The sequence below is a fragment of the Triticum dicoccoides genome, chromosome 3B, assembly GCF_002162155.2.
Source record: "Triticum dicoccoides isolate Atlit2015 ecotype Zavitan chromosome 3B, WEW_v2.0, whole genome shotgun sequence".
NCBI lineage: Eukaryota > Viridiplantae > Streptophyta > Magnoliopsida > Poales > Poaceae > Triticum > Triticum dicoccoides.
Window position 1 is genome coordinate 492,916,634 of NC_041385.1, and position 21,201 is coordinate 492,937,834.

At 47.0% G+C, this 21,201-nt stretch overlaps 1 protein-coding gene across 1 annotated transcript in view; it reads left to right on the forward strand.

Moving 5' to 3' along the window:
- Positions 1-3,493: 3,493 nt before the first annotated feature.
- Positions 3,494-21,201, forward strand: part of LOC119276717 (LEAF RUST 10 DISEASE-RESISTANCE LOCUS RECEPTOR-LIKE PROTEIN KINASE-like 1.4) — a 31,316-nt gene continuing 13,608 nt past the window's right edge. Inside the window, exon 1 of the mRNA XM_037557853.1 lies at positions 3,494-4,327. Within this exon, the coding sequence (XP_037413750.1) occupies positions 3,571-4,327 (757 nt within the window). The 5' untranslated portion in view covers positions 3,494-3,570. The remainder of the gene's footprint in view (positions 4,328-21,201) is intronic.

The following is a 21,201-nucleotide window of genomic DNA, read 5'->3' on the forward strand; positions in this document are numbered from 1 at the left end:
TTTTACAACTTCAAAGAATGAGTGCCGAAAAGAGGGGTTTCTCATGCGAGAACCGCTAGACTGCATTTTCCCGTTGTGTGCTATTGTGCTTTATTTATTAAGAAATGTTTGACTGCTAGGCAGGAGTGTGGAACGTTTAGCGCTCCGGACCTCGCCATCTTACATAGTACACTCTTTGGTGGGAGAAGCCATAGTTTAGAGCTACCATTGCATGCGGCTTACACTTAAATATATCTAAGGGTATTATTCATGGTGATATTTATCCTACTCACCTTGCTAAAAACTTTAATGTTATAATCAGGCATAGTGAGGACCGTTTGCTACCTGAGATTTAGGTAGATTATGGACGCATGATAGATCATGATTATATTAACAGAGACAATCCACCTAACCGGTACAACCTGGTTTTCAGCCAGGGTACCCGCAATATCATTACTCTGCCTGCTCCTTCTTTGTTTTATGTTAATGCCATGAGGAGATACAATATTATGCCAGAAGACATAATTAATTATCGGAACGAGTTGGCGGCAGCAGAGGAAGTCCACCCTTGGGGTGCTTGGGTATGACAACCGACTCAGATCCTACCTGGACTTGATGGATTCTATGATTGGTAGTGATCAAGTTAGGCCAAAATCCTAATCTTTGGGGAGTATGGATTCTATTCAACACTTTTATTCATGTTCACACATTCATTATACTTGTGGGTGTTCATCATTTTCTTTGTATATCCATTTTTTGATTTTATTGGTTTTTTGTGTGTTTGATAAAACTTTAAAAAATCCAAAAATATTTCTCGCTTATTTTTGGATTTCTTTCTTTGTTAGCAAGTCCTATATTCGTCAACCTCTCACCACCCCTCCTCTTGAACCCGCTCATCACATGCGTGATAGTTGAAAAAATTTAAAAAGAACTAAAAGAACTCTAGCATTACTACTTCAGGCGAAAAAGTGGTGAAACGTCATATTACACAAAGAGTAAAAAAATTGCATCACAAAAGACCATAGGGTTATTCAACTGATAATATTTTTGTAGGCAACTTCATGCAAAAAATATGAACAACCTTTATAGATATGTTGGCAAACTGTTTGATATGCCCCTATGCAACTTCTGACCCCCCTCCCCCTAGCAACTTGACGTCACACTATGAGAAACCCCTATATCTTGCGTATGTAACTATACAAATCTGCATAGAGCGAATGTTCTAGCAAAATCAAACGCAATTGTCCCCCTAGCAAAATTCACACAACTGTTCTAGCAAGATCCGGAGAAACCGTCCTTAGATAAAATCCAAGCAACTATCCTAGCAAATCCAAGCAACTGTATTGCCAAAACACAATGCAAAACTATTCTAAGCAACTGTCCTAGCAAATCCAAGCAATTGCATTGCCAAAAACACCGTCAAAAATTGTCCAAGCAAAACCAAGCAAACTACCCTAACCAAACAAAGAAACTCTAATACGTCACGATGCAACTCTTCTAACAAATCCAGCGACTTCTTTATCCTCATAATTCACATAATTGCCAATCTATTGACCCCAAAAAATTGCCCCATTGATTCAAACAAAAAATGGCATGCATCTGGACAAGGCCCTGGTTTTTTGGTAATAGGCAGCTTCATAACAATGGTAGAAAACTAGGAGAAATATTTTATCTCTTTTTACTAAATATGGATAGGTGATAATAGGGCAGTGTATGCATAATATATGTGTGCAATTTCATGACGCAAGTTGCTTCCTTTAGTGCTGAAAGTTGCCTCCATGTGATTTCAAAGTTGCCTATGGATGATACTCAGTTGCCTACATACAATAAAAATTTGTCCCACATGGTTTTTATGTTATCTATGATATACTTGCTAGGTAACTTCACTAGTACACATGGTGCAAGAAAATTGCTTCTGTTAAGCTCTAAAATGTCTTAACTAGAACCAAAATTACTCTTGAAAAAATTCATCGAAACATATCCATATGTGACCTAGTTTTGAAGATTCATTGTGATGGTTGGTTTAAATGTTATAGCTTTTTTTTAAAATGAGACGGAATAAAGTGGGCTGACATCATCACATGCATGTGGCAAATCCTTAGGGACCATCCAACACCTGACAATGTCAGGTACATCACGAGGAGGAAAGATGTCATTTTCTTAGCAGTTTGTCGAGTAGCAGATGCGCAAGGATCGGACGGCTCGCGTGCATGCACTCCACTCCGTCAAATAGCAGCTGGTGCATTATCTAGAATTTAGACAACACAAAAATATATACTTAATAATAAAGGAGCTATTGCTTCTGGCGGTATGTCACGATAATTGTCCCCAAAATTGCAAAATATTACCCACAAATGTTACCTATAAGTGATAAAAACCATTTCACACATACGAATCCCCGGCCTGGGCCGACCCATGCAGTAGGGACCTCATATATTGTGCTCTGCGCGGTGGAAGAAGACACGGCGCGCCTGTTTGGACCGACCCATGTACGAGCGGCCTGTTTTTAAATTTCGTTTTTATTTTTTATTTTTATTTTCTGTTTCATTTTTTCTACTTTAAATAATTTGAGACTTTAAAAAAGTTTCGAAAATAAAAAAATGAAGAATTTTCAATAAACTAATTAATAAATTATAAAATGTTTGTGAATTCAAAAATGTTCACGATTTTATAAAAAATGTTAGTTTATTTAAGGAATGTTTAAAAATTTAAAACAAACGTTCGGGAAATCAAAAAATGTTCATGATTTTTTATAAAGTTAGTGTATTAGAAAATGTTAATGAAATTGAACAAAATTTCACCAATTAAAAAAAAATATGAATGGAAAAATATTCGCCGATTCAAAAAATGATCTTGCATTTCAAAAATGTTTGTTAAAAAAAATGTTCATGAATTTCAAAAGTTGTTTCACCAACTTTCAAAAAATTGTTTGTCGATTCTAAAAATGTTCGCCGATTCAAAAAAATTGTTTAATAAAATGGTCACAATTTTTATTTATTTTTGCAAATAGTATAAAATATATAAATTCAAAAAATGTTAGTTATTTAAGAAAATGTTCAAGAATTTATAAAATGGTCACAAAAAAAATGTTCACGATTTCAAATGTGTGCATGAGCTTAAAAAATGTTCATGTTTTCACGAAATTAAGAGTGGTAGTGTACTCCGATGATGCAACAAAATGTGGTCATGGTTATTAAAGATTATGATAAATTTTTCTTCCGTTACAGCGCACGGGCCCTTTTGCCAGTAAAGTAAAATTAGCAAGGAGTCCGAACAGTGATAACTAACAACGCGCCTTTATCACTCTGTACTGTAAAATGCCCTCCGTCCCACAACCATCCCCATCACCGGTGCGCGGTGCGCCCCCGTCGTCGTCCGCAATGAATAACGGGCGATGCAAGGTCGGATCGTCGTGCAACCGCGACCTGCCGCGTGCTCCGTGGAGGATCGAAATTTCCACATCCAGTCGACGCACCCGTCGCCCCCAGCCTAACACCCTCACTTGACTCTCACGCGCTACGATCGCGCCAGCTTAGTCGGCGCCTCCTCCTCCCAGCCCCCCACCTCCCCTTGCTCATCCACACCGCCGCCATGCCTCCCCTGCTCCTCCTCCTCGCCGTCCTGCTCCTCTTCGCCGCGGCCAACGCTTACCCATCCACCTGCGGCAACGCCACCTGCGGGAACCTGACCATCGCCTACCCGTTCTGGCTCAACTCGTCCTCGGCCTCCAGCTGCGGCTACCGCGGCCTCGGCCTTGCCTGCGAAGACAACACCACCCTGATCCTCCCCGCCCAGTCCCACCACCGGTACAGAGTCTCGGGCATCGACTACGACACGCACTCGGTCTTCCTCGTCGACGACGTCGAGGCCGAAGACTTCAACACAACCAGCTGCCCGCACCTCCACTTCAACTTCACCATCGACGCCGGCTCGGCGCTGCAGCTTACGCACTCGGACTCCAACATCACCTTCTTCTACAACTGCAAGAAGAACGTCTCGTGGCCCTCCGCCGCGGAATTGATCGGCTGTCCAGAATACAACAAGAGTTCGTACGTGTCAACCGGCGATGGTTACACGGATGCGGCGGACGAGTACGGGTGCGAGGCGGCGGTGGTGGCGCCGGTGCTGGACGTCCATAAGAAGGGCATGATGGATGTGTCTGGGGAGAGAAGATACGTTGAGGTGCTGAAGGGTGGGTTCGAACTGAGCTACAGCCCGCACTCCGTGCAGTGCGGCGCGTGCGAGCGCTCCGGCGGGTGGTGCGGCTACCGGCACAACCAGACGCACGGCGGGGTGGGGTTCGCCTGCTTCTGCGACGGCGGGCCCACGGGGGATCTGTGCGCTAGCGGTACGTATTATGCATTCTCCCCTCCCGCTTTGCATTACCTTTTGCTTGCTCGCTTCGGGTTTCAAAATATGCGCTCCCTTATTTGCTCTGAATGAATGTCGTCAATGCCCTGTTTTTGTTTCAAGGAACATTGACACTAGCATGTGATCTTCAAGCAGAATCAGCTTCTGCAATTAGCAGTCCTTAACAAACTCGACCAGTTCTTAGTCCGCTCGTGCTAGCTGCCTAAAGCCTTTCGTTCTTTGTGGCTCACTGCACTGTAATCTGTTCTCATAGAAACCAGGAGCAACAGCATCGTCTAGCCAACTATGACGCACAGCAATCTAATTAAGTCGTTCTTTATGAACTTCCTGTTAGGTGTTTCTCAGTGGTCCGTTAATTATTAGAACAGCAGCAAGTATTGAAGTCCACAAGTTTCAGCGACGGAGGCAGCGGTGTCAGTCACCACACACGACCTGACAAACGACTCCCGAGGTTGGGTTCACAACACGACGGTAGCTGGAGAGAGGGCCCTCGTTCGCGGATCGACATCGATAGCTCAGCTCAGTGGTGACCGGTGACTGCCCCGCGTGGAATTGATCGCTCGCCGGTTGCTTCTTACGCTTCGCTCCGACTTCCGTGGACGAGGAGTTGCGTGGATTGCCTCCCGTCTTTCGATCTTTCTGCGGCCAATTTGGGAAGTTTGGTTCGGTTGGTACCGGCATCCTCGAAGGTTTTTCCTGCGTTCATACAGAAACATCGCGTGCGCCGGTAACAGGTGGCGCCTGTCAGTGTAGCGGTACTGTACAATTGTACCTTAGGCAATGACCACACATCAACAGACGACGGACATCAGCGTCTCGTACCTACCGGGCTGCTACTACAGTAGGACGACCAGTTAGGTTGCAGCCAGCTATCAGCGAAATAAGTTTTGCAACTTCTATCATTCAAAATCATATATGGGGGAGACAACAACAGAAGCTAACCTTACGGTGCAAGAATAAAAAAATATAACTGAACCGTTGGATCTCGGATTGATGCTCCAGATTGGCTATACCGAGCTGGTGATGCATCTGTTCATTTTCTGAAAACCCGCTGACTTGACACCAAAATAGAAAATAGGTCCCTCCACCAGCTCCCACTGAGAAAATCTGGAGCATCCATCCGAGATCCAACGCTCCGCATTCAGTTTTTCTAGTTTTGCACCACAAGGGCATCTCCAATGCTGACACACAAATTTGCTCTGGCATCGACGGTCATCCAACGCTGTCCGCGTACATTTCAAGCCGAGTTTTAACTAATCGGATAAAATTCATGCGAACACGAGGGATTTCATCAAAGTTCTGATAGAAAATAGCACAAATCATTCATACGTAACATGCAACTAAGTGTAGTACAACAATAGTTCAAATCAAGGAGATTAACCGGATGTTCAACAAGTTTTTCATGAACCGATCATGTCGTCCCACACATACTGCCCCTTCAGCTTCATCCAACAGTATATGTGTGTAAACAACAGCAGTACGTGCGGGCTACACAATGTGTAGAGCAACATTGAATCAATAAATCAATCAATCAACAAGTTGAGTAAGAAGAAGCAAAACTTACGATCTCCTCGGCTGGCACGCGCAATGGCCACCTTGCCTCCAGCACATCAACCGCGCCATAAAACTTGGTGACGGTGGTCTGGATGGCGTACCATTAATATGATAACGACCTCACATTGCGATCATGGATGATGTGCGCCATTGCGCGTGCCAGCCGACATGCACGCGTCGCCAGAAGAGCCCTCGTGTGCTCCCGCCTACGAAATCTGTGGATACGGTCAACCACGCATCGCACAACAACTCATCTTCCATGGTCGAGTACCCCCCATCCTTCGTTATTCTAAAATAATGGCATGGCATTAAAAAATAAGCTCAATGGTATTTGGCCGAACACGTACCGGTTGTGGTGTCCGACATGGACGTCGACAAGGGGGTGGAGTGTACCTGCCTACGAACGAGTCCTGGGTGGACAACGATGTCGTAAAAGGTGATCGGGCGAGTCGGCCTGTGTGCCGGTCGGAGAAGTACAACGTAGGCATCAGAGGAGGAGGGTGCAGATGCAAAGTAAGGAGGATAAGGGGAGGATTGGAAGAAAATGGGACCGGGAGGGGGCATTTAGTGTAGCGGGGGTGCCGAAGTCCTACGTGACTACTATCTAGACTCCCGCAAAGCCCCCCCCCCCCCAAACATTGCTTCCACTTTGCGGGATAAAGTGCCCCCGGACCACTCAGCGGACCGATATAGATCCGTGTTGGATAGCACAACGCGTCCGGACCTCGCGGTGCGGATGATTTGAGGGTCGGCGTTGGAGATTTCCTAAGGGTAGCTTCTATTGCACTACTTGATTATACTGTGATGCATCTTTTGCGGTCTTGATGCATAAGGTTGTAGTTAAATGGTTTTGAAAGAAAAATCTAAGATGATGCATACTGGGGTATCCCAAAAGGATGGATGGGAGGTTTTTTTATAACCACAGACAAACTTCTCCGCCCACCCCCTATCTAGGTGTTAAAAGAGATCAAAACGACTCAACAATTGCAGGATTCATTAGTGGGAATAATTACATTGTCACATTGTACTTCCATAATGGCGGTGAACGCATCAAATGTAATAAGCATGTGCCGAAAGCATGTGATTCACTTTGATTTTGTTTCGACAAACTTTATTTCGTCATGAGCTCAAGGATTATTGGCTTCCCTTGACATGGCACCTATGTTCAGTTAACAAGGAACAACCATGTCATTGGAACTATAAGACAAAATAAAGTTAACATTCATTTAATCACTTTTTAGCGTGACTTGTGATTAACCCAATAATTATTGAGTCGTGTCAGTGTAGGTGATGTTCTCGTCACACACACATGTACAGAAATCGCACGCCATAGGAACCAACGATTTGCCAACAAGCGACCAATGTCGACACTCTACAACAGGATAATTGTTTCTTGATTTTATATCAAACTTTCACATAGGCATTGAAGTCGTACACTACTCGAGTTGAGAACTCTACCACCCAAACAATAAGACCCCACAACACAATTACAACTTTTGAAACCACCGCTTCGGCTTCTACATCAGCCCCGTACCACCTAAGAAGACAAAGATGACACCCCCACCAAATTGTACCATGGCAGCTTATAGAGACGTCGGCACGTCGTTGAGGCTTTCTCTTGCCACACTGCCCGAGGTTACCTCCTCGCGTCCAACACTCTCACTAGTATGATAGTCCTTACAGTAGAAGCTCATCTGACTAGGTCAAGATCTCCTAAGGCAGCGCCACCAAGGATGAAGTGGTGTAGGTGTTTGTGATATCCCGACTTAATAGGAATGATAGCCTACTCATATCAACAAGGTGCACCTTCTTTTCCAAGAAATCATCTGAAAGAAATCTCAAAGTTAAGCGTGTTTGGCTTGGAGCAATTCGAGGATGGATAACTGACGGGGAAGTTGTTCCTAGGTGTGACCGAGTAAGGACAAAGTGCACGGGAAAGACTAGTGTTGGTGTGTGGGGCCAGTCTAGATCCCACGTGCAACGGCCTAGAACCGATGGGTGAACCAGTGGGTTTGGCTAGGGCGTTACAATAGTATAAGAATTGACCCTCGCGATTACATGAGCGTGTGCGGGTGAATGATGACATGGGGACATGTGGCTGTTGGCACTGGCGTGCATAGATGTGTGCCAAGAGGGAACGTTCCTGCTAGGCCAACGGGGACATCAGTTCCTTTGAGGGGGGTGTATGTGACATCTCGGCTTGATAACAATGATAGACTACTCATATCAACAAGGTGCTGCTTCTTTTCTGGATCCCATCTGAAAGGAACTTCAAAGTTAAGCTTGGCTTGCAGCAATTTGAGAATGGATGACCAACTAGGAAGATGCTCTCAGGTGCGCGCGAGTGAGGACAAAGTGTGCAGGAAAGAGTATTGTTGGTGTGTTGGGCCAGTATAGATCACAAGTGTAACGACCTAGAATCGGTGGGTTTGGCTGGGGTTCTACAGCGTTGTCGCTGCCTGCTCCGGCAAAAACTATATATTTTGGCTTTCTCCCCAAGGATCCACAAAACATCGTGGCAAGAGATTCTGGAGAGAGGGCACCCACGATGAAGCCTCTAAGAAGGTGAACAACGCTTGTGGGTGTCATCCTCATTGGATCTCAACCAAGATTGATCAGTGTTTTCACTCAAAGCTATGGTACTCACCCGATCGATGCCATCCACACCGGTGATCGCCTAAGGGCTTACCAAGGTGGTATACTAGATAGGAAGGGTGACTCGTTAACTAATGTCTATATTTATTATTTTTAATGTGTACAAACACCTAATGTGGGAATGTTGTCATCGTTCGGATGTCATAAGAGTGGCAAGTTTTAAACACCACCCTTTGGCAATTATTAAGCCAGAGGTCCGCACTCGGGTTGACATAGTTAAGGTTTGAATGGATGGATCACTCTAAACCTTTGGATTGGGATGACCAATCTGAAAAGACCTACATGATTCCTAGAGGGATTCAACTAGTTAAGACATTCTTCATTAGATCCAGTCTGCTCTCGATACCTCATCTATCGTTTAAATAAGTAAATAGTGACACCGATATAGATTTTGTTGAGGACCCCCATCCAAGCCATAGGAAAGAAGCCACTGGAGTGCGATGCTCAAAGAAAAGTAATAGGTAAACAAGGTTCTATTAGGCCTGCAAGGATGTTTCCCTTTGAAAGATGAGGTCTAGTGGAAGAGTCGAGTCGGGCAAGTTGAGTACTCAGATACGGCAAGGGTGAATGCCCATTTTAAAGCAAGTATGCATTTACCTTATTTTCTAAGATGGAATTAAACTAGTTGGGTTATTTCAAAACACAATTTGTAAATATTATAGGCTCAAGTAAGTGCGCCAATAATCCATGTCCAGACAAGATTTTCATTAACAAAAACAAGAAAAAAAATGAAAATTTACACATGATGCATAAATACTAGCAAGTACGATTGGCCTACTTCTACACCTGATATATCGAATAACCCCTTGAGTCTTTTAGTGGAATAAGTATAATATTCATATTGCAGAACGGAAGTGGGCACAACAGACAACTGATGTATTTCCTAGAGTTTAAATATATGTCGATATTCCAATCTCCATCAAGGTGCCTGCGGAGGGACCCTCTCTTAGTTCAACCTCCTCTCTAGGGATTACCATTCGGTCCATTATGGATAGCTGACAACTCCACATTCACTTTACAAACAACTGGGCGTCTACATGAGCTTCACAAAGAGATCACAAACCAATACTACATAAACATCTAGATCTCAAACGAATGCAATGAGTGAAAAGTAAGTGTCGGATTGATTGAAGTATAGAGGGGGTGAATTGACTAACAAAAACAAGCCCTAGTCGATTTTTAAGTTGATGATAGATTTTAAGATTAGCTAGTAGTTGCCTAGAACATCCTACACATGCAAATCTGATGAGAGTAAAGAGCATAAGCTATACTTGCAACAGTGTAAAGGGATTCATGAAAGGGGTCACCAAACGCTGATTTCCTCTAAGGTTTGAATAGTTACTATTGCCCCATTCCTTGTTGGTGGAGATTCAAACACAAAGTCATAAAACTTTCTGCCACAAAGGTCAAAGCATTGTCAACTTTAGTCACAAAAATCACACTAAGTGTTTGCACACCTATTACACCATGGCTTGGTATTACCAAGGTCAAAGCCTCACTCTCGCCTTCACAAACTTCTTGGTTCTTCACACCATGAGAGCTCCCAAGCAATCTTGGTCGATCTAGGAGGCACACACCAACCAAAGGTAACAAGATAGAGGTTGCTTGGTGGTGAATACATTTCTTGTATTTAAAAAATAATCTCTTGGGTGTTTCAAAGATAATCTTGAAAAACAAAGACAAAAGAGCTAAAAATAACATTAGGGTTGATCTAGACTTCAATCAATCCTACACTTTAATTTGAAAGTCTACACAAGACTTGGTAGGTGTTGAGTGGAATGATGGCGTGGGTGGTGGCACATATAGGATGGACCTAGAAATGTGACCATTAAGCCAATTTTTGCATAGCTCAGAGGCTTCTAGAGTTTCACTCGGAGGTACCAAACATAACTAAGAGTGGAAACTTTACATAGGATCTGAGGGTTCAACCGGAATGTTCCTGGAGGCTCTAATGGAAATAATTAGAGGAAAAACTTATGGGATGACGTTTGAGGATCTGACCAACAATGGTTCAGAGGTCCCGCGTGAGATATAGAACTCTTTTTTGTTGCTTCAAATGATCTAGATAAAAAGCGGTTGACGGATGTGACTGGCAGATAGAACAAAGGAACTAACTCTTTAAAGGATTCAAAGGCTTCGGGTGAAAAGTAGTTGGAGGGTCCAAACCTAAGAATGGAGAGAGTTAGGCAAAGGAAATATGCGACTTTTGAGGGACGAACTTTGATTTCTAAGCACTTTGCAACAAAAGCTTCACCTCATTATAAAAGAACTGTCCCATTTACCTAAGGACTCAAGTGATCTTGGACACCAAAAGCTATGGAAAATCCTTAACCTCGTTGACAATTTTCCTGAGATAAAAGAGGGGTCAAACCATCCTCCTAGCTTGTATCTCGTGGCACCTAAGGTGGTCACTGTCGGTGTCAAAACCGGCAGATCTCAAGTAGGGGGTCCCGAACTGTGTGTCTAAGGATCAAAGGTAACAAGGAGGCAGGGGACACGATGTTTACCCAGGTTTGGGCCCTCTTAATGGAGGTAATACCCTACTTCCTGCTTGATTGACTTTGATGAGTATAGGGGTTACAAGAGTTGATCTACCTCGAGATCGTAATGGCTAAACCCTAGATGTCTAGCTTGTATGATTGTGATCGCCTATGGATTAAACCCTCTGGTTTATATAGACACTCGAGGGATCTAGGGTTGTACAGAGCCGGTTACAGATAAAGGAAGGTACATCATCCGAACACCAAGCTTGACATCCATGCGAAGGAGAGTCCCATCCGGACACAAGGAAAGTTCTTTAATCTCATATCTTCATGGCCCATTACTCCGGCCCATATCACATAGCCCGGACGCCCGAGGACCCTTTAGTCTAGGACTCCCTCGGTAGCCCTTGAACCAGGCTTCAATGACGATGTATCCGGCGCGCAGATTGTGTTTGGCACTGCAAGGTGGGTTCCCTTTTCGAATACTCCAAAGCAGCTTTCCGCATGCAAGTTGTATCCGGCTCTGCTTAACATGTACAACCCTAAGCTGTAAAAAGCAACAATACTTAAAATAAGTCACGTCCATGGGCCACTTTTTTGGTGAGACATTATGTTCTGGCCTTATTATTATTTCGAACCGTTTTACGGCCTCGTTTCGCATTTCGAGGCACGGCCAATGACATGTCTTGTCAAAGCAGAGATCATGTCCCCTTATCACGTGATTCTCATCAATACGGGTTTTGAGTAATCCAATCATGCTGTTCACATGTCCCCTTGGGAATAGGAGAGATTTAAGGCTTATGAGGGGGCACTTGATATTCGCTACCTCTATAAGAGGACAAAAACCCATCTGTTCACCTTACGCCTTCTTATCCCTCTGCCTTCCAATCCCCCGAGCTCCAGCACCCAAGTTCCAAACTTTCCCTCCACCCCAACTTCTCTAGCAATGGCCGGATCTAGCTTTCACGGCAAGTGGATGGCCTCCTACATAACGGAGAAGAACATCCAGGATCTGTGGGAGGCGAGGTACCTGACGGCGGAGATCAAACACAGGCTTCCAACCCCAGGGCAGGTCATTCCCACCCTAGAGCCCGGTGAAAGGGTGGTTTTTATCCCCCACTTCCTCTGAGGACTTGGATTCGCCCTTCACCCCTTCGTCTGAGGTCTCATGTACTATTACGGGCTAGATTTCCACGATCTGGCCCCGAATTTCTTCCTCCACATCTCGGTGTTTATTGTCATGTGTGAAGAATTTCTCCACGTCCCTCCACACTTTGGCTTATGGCTCAAGGTTTTTAATGTGAAGCCGAAGGCGGTAGAAGGCCAACACGCCGAGTGCGGTGGCGCCATGGTGAGCAAGGTCAACCATGCTACCTGGCTCAAAGGAAGATTTGTGGATACTGTCAAGGTGTGCAGCAGGAGTGGTTCTATATCACCGAACCCCGCGGCACCAAGTGGGCTACTGCTCCTGCCTTCAGATCTAGACCTCCGCTGCGGCTCGCATCCTGGACCAACAAGGGCCTAGATTGGGGATCCCTTGACGAAGTGTCGACACTGCAGAAGCGTATCAAGGGCATGATAAAAAAGGACATCACCCTTGCTGATGTGATTCTGGTGATGCTCATCCGCCGAGCTCTCCCTTGCCAACGACGGCCTCTCAAAATGTGGGAGTTCAATCCAGAGGGGCACGGACCCTGCAACACTTCTTTGGTACAACGCACAAAGGGATCTAGAAGCTGCTCCTTAAGAAGCAGAAGACATGGCCACGGACGTCCGACGACACCAGCCTTGACTGCAACAATCCGGCATCCCCAGTAAGTATCATATTTCCGAACACTACTTAGCTTGTCGATCTTATGGAGGGGTCCTGAAAATTCCATCTCCTGAACAAGACTGGATAAAGAAGGCCGAGCGGATTAAGTGTCTGGCCTCGCTCCCCCAAAACCCAGCCGATCCTCTATTAATGAAGATGCTGGTCTCGGCGCCCTACCAGGCACCGGCAAAGAAGGACAAGAAGAATAAGACCAAGGAAGCCGAAGGCGACCTCCATCCCGAAAAAACTTTGGACGCCATGTCCGGAGGAACTGAAGCTCCTTTCTCTCGCGAGGAAGACGAAGACGAGGAGGAGGAGGAGGAGGAGGAGGAGGAAGCAGAGAACCCTCCTCCCAAAGGGAAGAAAAGAGCGGCCTCCATAGATCTAGAGGAGGGGGCATCCAAAAGGGGAAGGATATCCCTCTTCGATGACTCGGATTCGGGCACCGAGGCCGTTCCCAAGCACCGCCCTCGCACCAAGCCCCTTGCCGAATCGTGAGTACTCTCAGATGCCTTGTATACATCTAATATTTCTTATAGATTATAAGAACAATATCCAATTTCACACTCCAGACCGGCTCACGACATTCCTCAAGAATCATCGTCATCGGGGTATCTTTCGCCGGAGAAGATGGAAAGCGAGATGCCTCCACAAGCTTCCCCGCCTCCTAGGGCGGACGATCCTGAGGTGTCATCCCTAAGGATTTCTTCGGGCTTCGAAAAAGTGCGGAAAGGACCAATGCGGCACCGGAGGCTGCCGAGAACATGGGGGCCGCAACCCCCATGGAGACCGGCCATGGGGGTCCTGAGTCATCCGACCCTCAGCTGGATACTGTTCCGGAGACCCAAACGGTTCTGGAATCAGATCGGCAGCCCCCTCTGCCGGAGGGCGAGATGGCGACCTCTACGAATGCAGAGGCACCGAACAAGCTGATGGATGCACTGCAATGTGCATCTGTCTTGGAGGAGCACCGTACCTTAATGGGTACGGTGGTTGAAAAAGTTTAGTCCGCTAAGAGCGGACTGGATGAAGCCTTCACGAGCCTACTAACAGGCTTCGAGGTATGCGATGTAATGTCTTTTAGCCGCTTTCCATAAAAAAATCTGCCTATATATAAAAATAGCCCCCGAGACTATGTTTAGCCAATGAAAAGGGCAATCAGAGGGTCTATAGGTATCCACAGTAAATAACATACTTAGCCTTTTTGATAAAAAAATCAGGCTTCACTATTAGCGGCGACCGCTCAGGCCGCCGAAGTTTATGAACTGAAGCGGAAACAGCAGCTGGTCGATGAGGACAATATCCAGATTAATAAGCGGCTCGATGAAGCGCAAGGTATGTTTCAAGTGCTCCATATTCCATGTAATTAGTTTGAAAATGCTTAATTGAAGCTCATGCGCTGCTATATGCATAATTGCAGATGGCGCTACTGAGGTGGAGACCCTCAGGAGTGACCTTGCCCACGCGAAGGAGCAGGCAAGGGTGAGCGATGCGGCTGCTGAGAAAACGGCTGCGAATTTGAAGGATGAACAGGCCACCTGGCGCTATTTCGAGGAGCGCGTATCCAAGATTGAGCAAGAGCTCAAGGACGCAACTCACAAGTGCGAGCACCTCGAGGAGGGGAATAAAGCGAAGGCGGCCGAACTCTCCAAGGCCCTTCAGGACGCCCAAGAGGCAAGGTCCGAATCCCGAGCGGCTCGCGAGGAGCTCCGACAGGCCGGACAGATAGTGGCTGGTAAGCCCTTTCTTTTACAGTCTAAGTTTCGCGATCAGAGGTATGCCTTACTTAATCGACTATGGAGTTCTCCAGATTCCTTTGCGGATCTACCGAAGAGCGCCACTAACGCAGTGCAATTCTATCGGGCCCAGGAGGGGCATGGGATGGAGAAGCTATTCTGGTCGCAATATACGACGCAGGAGCGTTCAATGTTGTTGAACGACCAGATGGCGCAGTGGGCCGAGATGCACAAGATGTCCGGATCGGCCATGAAGGAGGTTATACTCCGGCTGTGGCTGGCTGAACCCGTTCCGAGCAGTTATTTTGGCCTAGTGCGGCGACTCATCGATGTCGTGCCCCGAATTGACGCCATCAAACAGTCGGTGTGCATAGAAGGTGCACAGAGGGCCTTCACCCGTGTCAAGGTGCACTAGACCAAGATGAAAGCCACCATTGTCACGGTGGAGGGTCCTCCCGAAGGCAAGGACCACCGCACGCTGGAGCGTTATTTAAACAATGTCCTAGAGGGTGCTCGCTTGATAGAGGTGAATGCTCAAAGGACAGTATATTTGAATGAATGAATCTGAATGACCGGTCATGTGTATGATAGATATTAAGGCTTTGTAATATATTTGTACCATTATATGAAGTTGCTTTCCTCCTGTGCGGCCATTTTTGTATGCTTGAGAGTTTTCCAGTCGTCGGCTTCGACCCCCACGTAGATGCTACGGGGGTGTTCGGAATAGCACATGAGCACTCTTGACCCAACGTCTTGGTCCGTGAGGGAGGTGTCAGTGCGGCGAACTAGGCAATCAGACTATACGGATTTACCGCTCTCACTTAGCCATAGGAGTTTGACGATGGGGCTATAAAATATATGTGACTATCCGAATGCGGATGCGTTACGTATATGACTGGGAAAACAGTCCTTCGTTTAAAACAGAAAATCGTTAAAGATTTAGTAAGTCACAGAACTGCTGACCGGCTCTCGCCGCATCATGACAGTCAGTTTCCAGCTTTCTCTACTGAGGTGCTTGACCAGATGAACCAGAAACACAATCGCAATAGTTCTCCCTTTACTACCCTAGCTGAACAAACGGAACGTAAGGTAGCAAACACAGGAGCCAGGCAACCCAACTATTGACCAAAGACATGATTCGGAGTTGATGCATATAATGCCAAGCTCGGGACACCGAAGTGTGCTACAAAGCTGTTCGGGCTTTTGTTTAGCGGCACATATGTGGTCGTATAGAGCCCCTGGCAATGGGTGTCGAGGTATGTGTGACAACTAGAGAGACGGAGTACAGTTTTATGAATAAAGTTGATACCAAAAAAATTGTCCCTACTAGGACTTATTGATACGTCAAGACGTGATCTTACAGAGGGTACCATAAGCACCAAAATCATTTTACATACCGGGGGTCTAATAATAAGGAGAAAAGTTTAGTACAGGTCCTTTAAATAAGGTTTGGTCCAAAGAGTCCTTTGGATGTCCTGCCGCATGTCTGCACCGCTTTCGCCTTGTAGAGAGCGGTTCCTTAAAGGGAACGGTCTTCTGTTTCCCGTACGAAACCGGGCTTGAAGTGAGTCCTTGTAAGTCCGTAGGATACATGGGCTCGAATGCACTTGTGGTAGAAAAGTAAGCGAAGAAGAGTGGAAGATCATACAGGGTCGAGCTGTACTATAGACCTTCCCGTATTGTGCCTCCGCTGAATGCTCAAGGTATTTGAGTGTGTAATGATGCATGCGCGGTACAAATTCCGCGGGTGTGCGCGGTGATCGACGGAGGCGAAACTGCTAATCTAGCTCTGGAAGTACCGAGCCGCTAGCTTGCGAGACTGACCGGACTCTTTTAACAAAGTCTGGCGGTTTGATGGCCGACGAGGTGTGCGGTTTGAGTGGGCCGCTTTGTACCTCGGCTGCGAGAGCCACGGTGTGCTCCTCAGTGTGGAGGGAGCGTTCATGTTTCCATTGACAGTTATAATGCCGCGTGGACCTGGCATCTTGAGCTTTAAATAAGCATAATGCGGCACCGCGTTGAATCGAGAAAACCGGTCTGTCCGAGCAGTGCGTGATAGCCACTTCGGAAGGGTACGATATCGAAGATCAAGTCTTCACTGCGGAAGTTATCGGGCGAGCCGAAGACAACTTACAATGTTACTGAGCCCGACCAACGGGCCTCTACGCTAGGTATTACTCCTTTAAAGGTAGTTTTAGTGGGCTTGATTCTTGACGGACCAATACCCATTTTGCGGACGGTGTCCTGATAGAGCAGGTTAAGGCTACCGCCACCATCCATGAGGACTCGCGTGAGATGGAATCCATCGATGATTGGGTCGAGGACCAAAGCTACCGATCCTTCATGATGGATGTTGGTCGGGTTGTCCTTTCGATCGAAGGTGATCGGGCAAGCCGACCATGGGTTGAATTTTGGGGCGACCGACTCTACGGCGTAGACGTCCCTTAATGCGCGCTTGTGCTCCCGTTTGGGGATGTGGGTGACATAGATCATATTTATTGTTTTGACCTCAGGGGGAAATTGCTTCTGCCCCCCTGTGTTTGGTGGGCGAGGCTCTTCATCGTCGTCCTCACTGAGCGGCCTTTTCCCCTTATGTTCGACGTTAAGCTTGCCGGCCTGTTTAAAGACCCAACAGTTTTTGTTGGTGTGATTGGCAGGTTTATCGGGGGTGCCATGAATCTGGCAAGGCCGATCAAGTATTCTGTCCAAACTAGATGGACCATCCTTGTTTCCTTTGAATGCCTTCTTCCCCTGACCGGATTTTGAGCCACTGAATCCGGCATTCACCACCGTGTCTTTGGTATTGTTTTGATGCTTGTGCTTGTCGCGTCGTGGTTTGCCATTGCCGTCCCTGGCTTCAGAGGTGCCTGGGTCGCTGGTGCTATTGCTTCTACGAGTGAGCCAACTATCTTCTCCCGCGCAAAAGCGGGTCATAAGTGCGGTAAGGGCTGCCATGGACTTCGGTTTCTCTTGGTTGAGGTGTCGGTCGAGCCACTCATCTCGGACACTGTGTTTGAAGGCCGCGTGGGCTTCGGCGTCCGGACAATCCATGATATGGTTCTTTTTAATTAAGAACCTGGTTCAGAGCTTCCGGGATGATTCACCGGGTTGCTAGATTATGTGACTAAGGTCATCGGCATCCGGGGGCCGAACATAGGTACCTTGGAAGTTGTCTCTAAAGGCGTCCTCCAAGTCCTCCCAGCTGCCAATAGAGTTTTCTGGGAGGCTATTTAGCCAATGCCATGTTGGTCCCTTTAGTTTTAGGGGGAGGTACTTGATGGCATGTAGGTCATCACCGCGGGCCATGTGGATATGGAGAAGAAAGTCTTCAATCCATACTACAGGATCTGTGGTGCCATCTATGATTCAATGTTCACAGGTTTAAACCCTTCTGGGAACTGGTGCTCCATTACTTCGTCGGTGAAGCATAGGGGGTGTGCGGCTCCTCTGTATCGGGCGACGTCACGACGCAGTTCAGATGGAGTCTGTATGCGGTTTTCGGCCCAGGTGAGGTTGTGTTTATCGCGCCAGGCCTGATGGATGTCTTCTTGCACTAGTGCGCGTCCCCTTGATCCATAAATTGATCTAGTATGACCGGCTCTATTGTCCAGGTCATGTCGCAGGTCATGTGTGTGCCTTGCAGCCGCTGTTTCTCTGCCTCTAGGGCGAGGTGGCGCCGGTTGGTGTTCGGCTTGTGTTGCCGCTCTATCCCTGCCACGAGGTGGTCGGTTAGGACCGTCAGCAACGTTATGCGCTATCGATATAGGCTCTGGGACCTCATCGTCGAATTGGGAGAGCAACCTGCGGTTTGAGTAGCTATTAGTTGGGCGCTCGAGGCCGTATTCCTCGGTTGCGAAGACATTAGTCCATCTGTCATTGAGTAAATCCTGATCGGCTTGAAGTTGTTGCCGCTTCTTTTTCAGGCTTCTTGCTGTGGCTATTAGTCGGCGTTTAAAGCACTCTTGTTCGAGGGGGTCCTTTGGTACGATGAAGTCTTCGTCGCCCAGGCTCTCATCCTCTTCTGAGGTCGGTAGGTAGTTACTATCTTCCGAGCCCTCATTCCGATGGGATCATCGAGGTTGACTTTCCCCTCTTCCCGATCATCCTGTTCGGATGTTGGCTCGACTAGGGCGTCTTGCTCTTAGGCATTCTCCGGGGTGTTATTGTCTCCGGTGCCGGTATTGCTATCTTTTTTGCGACGTGATTTTGATCTGCACCGGTGACGTCGACGCTTCGGAGGTGCGTCAGCAGGCTCGTCCTCGAGATTCTTCCCATCGTTGGCGTCATTCTCTTTGGGTGTGTCCACCATGTATACGTCATACGAGGAAGTGGCCGTCCAGCGTCCGGTAAACGGGGGGGGAGGGGGGGTCTAGCTTTGCTCCTCTACGGCATCGTCGTCCATACTGTCGATGTCTTCGGAGGCGTAATCTAGCATGTTGGTTAAGTCATCGATAGTGGCTATAAAGTGGGTGGTGGGTGGGATGTGAAATTCCCCGCTCTCAGCCCTAGTGCGGGCTGGGCGTAGTCTGGCAGCGATCCTTCTGTAATGGCGAGAGATCACATTAAGTCCAGGGCCTCGTTTAGGAATGAGGTTTGGACAGGGGAGCGAGAGTCCGTGGAGCGGGGCGGGACAGGAGTTCCCAGGCCGAGCTCGCGTAACACGGACCCCGAGAGTTCGGATCCGGTGTTCGGGGAGGAGTCCGGCCTCGTGTTGATGAAGGGAGCCGGGTATAACTCCGGGTCTGCCGGTGAAATGACCCCCTCTGTATCTCCGGTGTTGAGCTCTATGGCTGCAGAGAGTCCGACGGGCTTTAAACTCCCGTCTTCAGACTCGTCGAGGTGTTCCGGATCTAGGACCAGAACTGCGGTTGAGGCCACGAACCTTTGGAAGATCAAGTCTCCTCGGATATCAGCGACGTAGTCTAGGTTTCCAAAATGATCTAATGACCAGGGGCGTAGCTGTCGATCTGGTCCAGATGGCCAATCGAATTGGCACGCAGTACGAAGCCACCGAATACGAAGATTTGGCCGGGGAGAAAAGTCTCCCTCAGGACGGTATTGATGTGGATGGTTGATGAAGCCATCGAGCCTTCTGGTGACGACACAGTGGAACTCTCAATGAAAGCACCAATGTCGGTGTCAAAACCGACAGATCTCGGGTAGGGGGTCTCGAACTGTGTGTCTAAGGATCGAAGGTAACAAGGAGGCAGGGGACACGATGTTTACGCAGGTTCGGGCCCTCTTAATGGAGGTAATACCCTACTTCCTGCTTGATTGACTTTGATGAGTATAGGGGTTACAAGAGTTGATCTACCTCGAGATCGTAATGGCTAAACCCTAGATGTCTAGCCTGTATGATTGTGATCGCCCCTATGGACTAAACCCTCCGGTTTATATAGACACCGGAGGGATCTAGGGTTGTATAGAGTCGGTTATAGATAAAGGAAGGTACATTATCCGAACGCCAAGCTTGCCATCCACGCGAAGGAGAGTCCCATCCGGACACGGGGAAAGGTCTTTAATCTCATATCTTCACGGCCCATTAGTCCGGCCCATATCACATAGCCCGGACGCCCGAGGACCCCTTAGTCCAGGACTCCCTCAGTGACCACTTAGAATAAATATTACTACCTTTAATCAAGTTATCATAGATCATGAAAACACTAATGGCAACGGATGCACTTCCACAAAAGCAAATTATGATCAAATCTCACACTATGTAGCTCATGCAATGGGATGATTGGAGAGGAGAGGAACAACTGAGAAGATCAACAAATGACACCTAGGTCCACAAGTTGTTTTTATCACTTATATCAAAGAAACAATGGGGAAATTTCACATCCACCCCCGCCCCCTCGTTGCGAAAGGAAGACATAAATAAGGGCCCTAGATTTATGCCTATCGAGGTGTTTCTATGTAGTCTAGAGGTGCCTGAGGACCAAAGTTTGGCCATGTCCGTAAGTTCTTGGACTCGCTTGGAGTCCCAGCCAAAATCCATTTGAGAGGTGCTAGAGAACTAGAACAAACAACACAAAAACATCGTAACCTTCTCATACGAACTTGTTTTCGATGATCTTGGGCTTGTATTGAAGCTAGTAACAAGCTCTACATCAACCACTCTATATTTTCAACCAACAAACTGCTACACCTCCTTTCATCACCATTGATGGGAGAGAGAGATGCTCAAGTTGGCCTTTAGATATCGTCGACGTTGCAGTCACTTCGCAGATCACCGCCATTGCATTCACCTCGTGAATATTTCACCCCACTCGTTGGGAAGGAAGGCATAAATAAGGGTCCTATAGATTTGTGCCTATCAAGGTCTCTATCAATTCTAGAAGCTCTAGAGGACCGGAGTTCTGGCCATATCCATAAGTTTCAGGACTCGTCTGGAGTCCCAGCCAAAGTCCATTTGAAGGTTCTAGAGAACTAGAACAACCAACAAAAAAACATCATAACTTTCTCATTCGAACTTTGTTTTTGATGATCTTGGGTTTGTATTGAAGCTAGTAACAAGCTCTACACCCTCGTAGGGGTAACCACGCAAGATTTTCAACCAATGAACTGCTACACCTCCTTTCATCCTCGTATGTAAGTTGGTCTTTCTGAT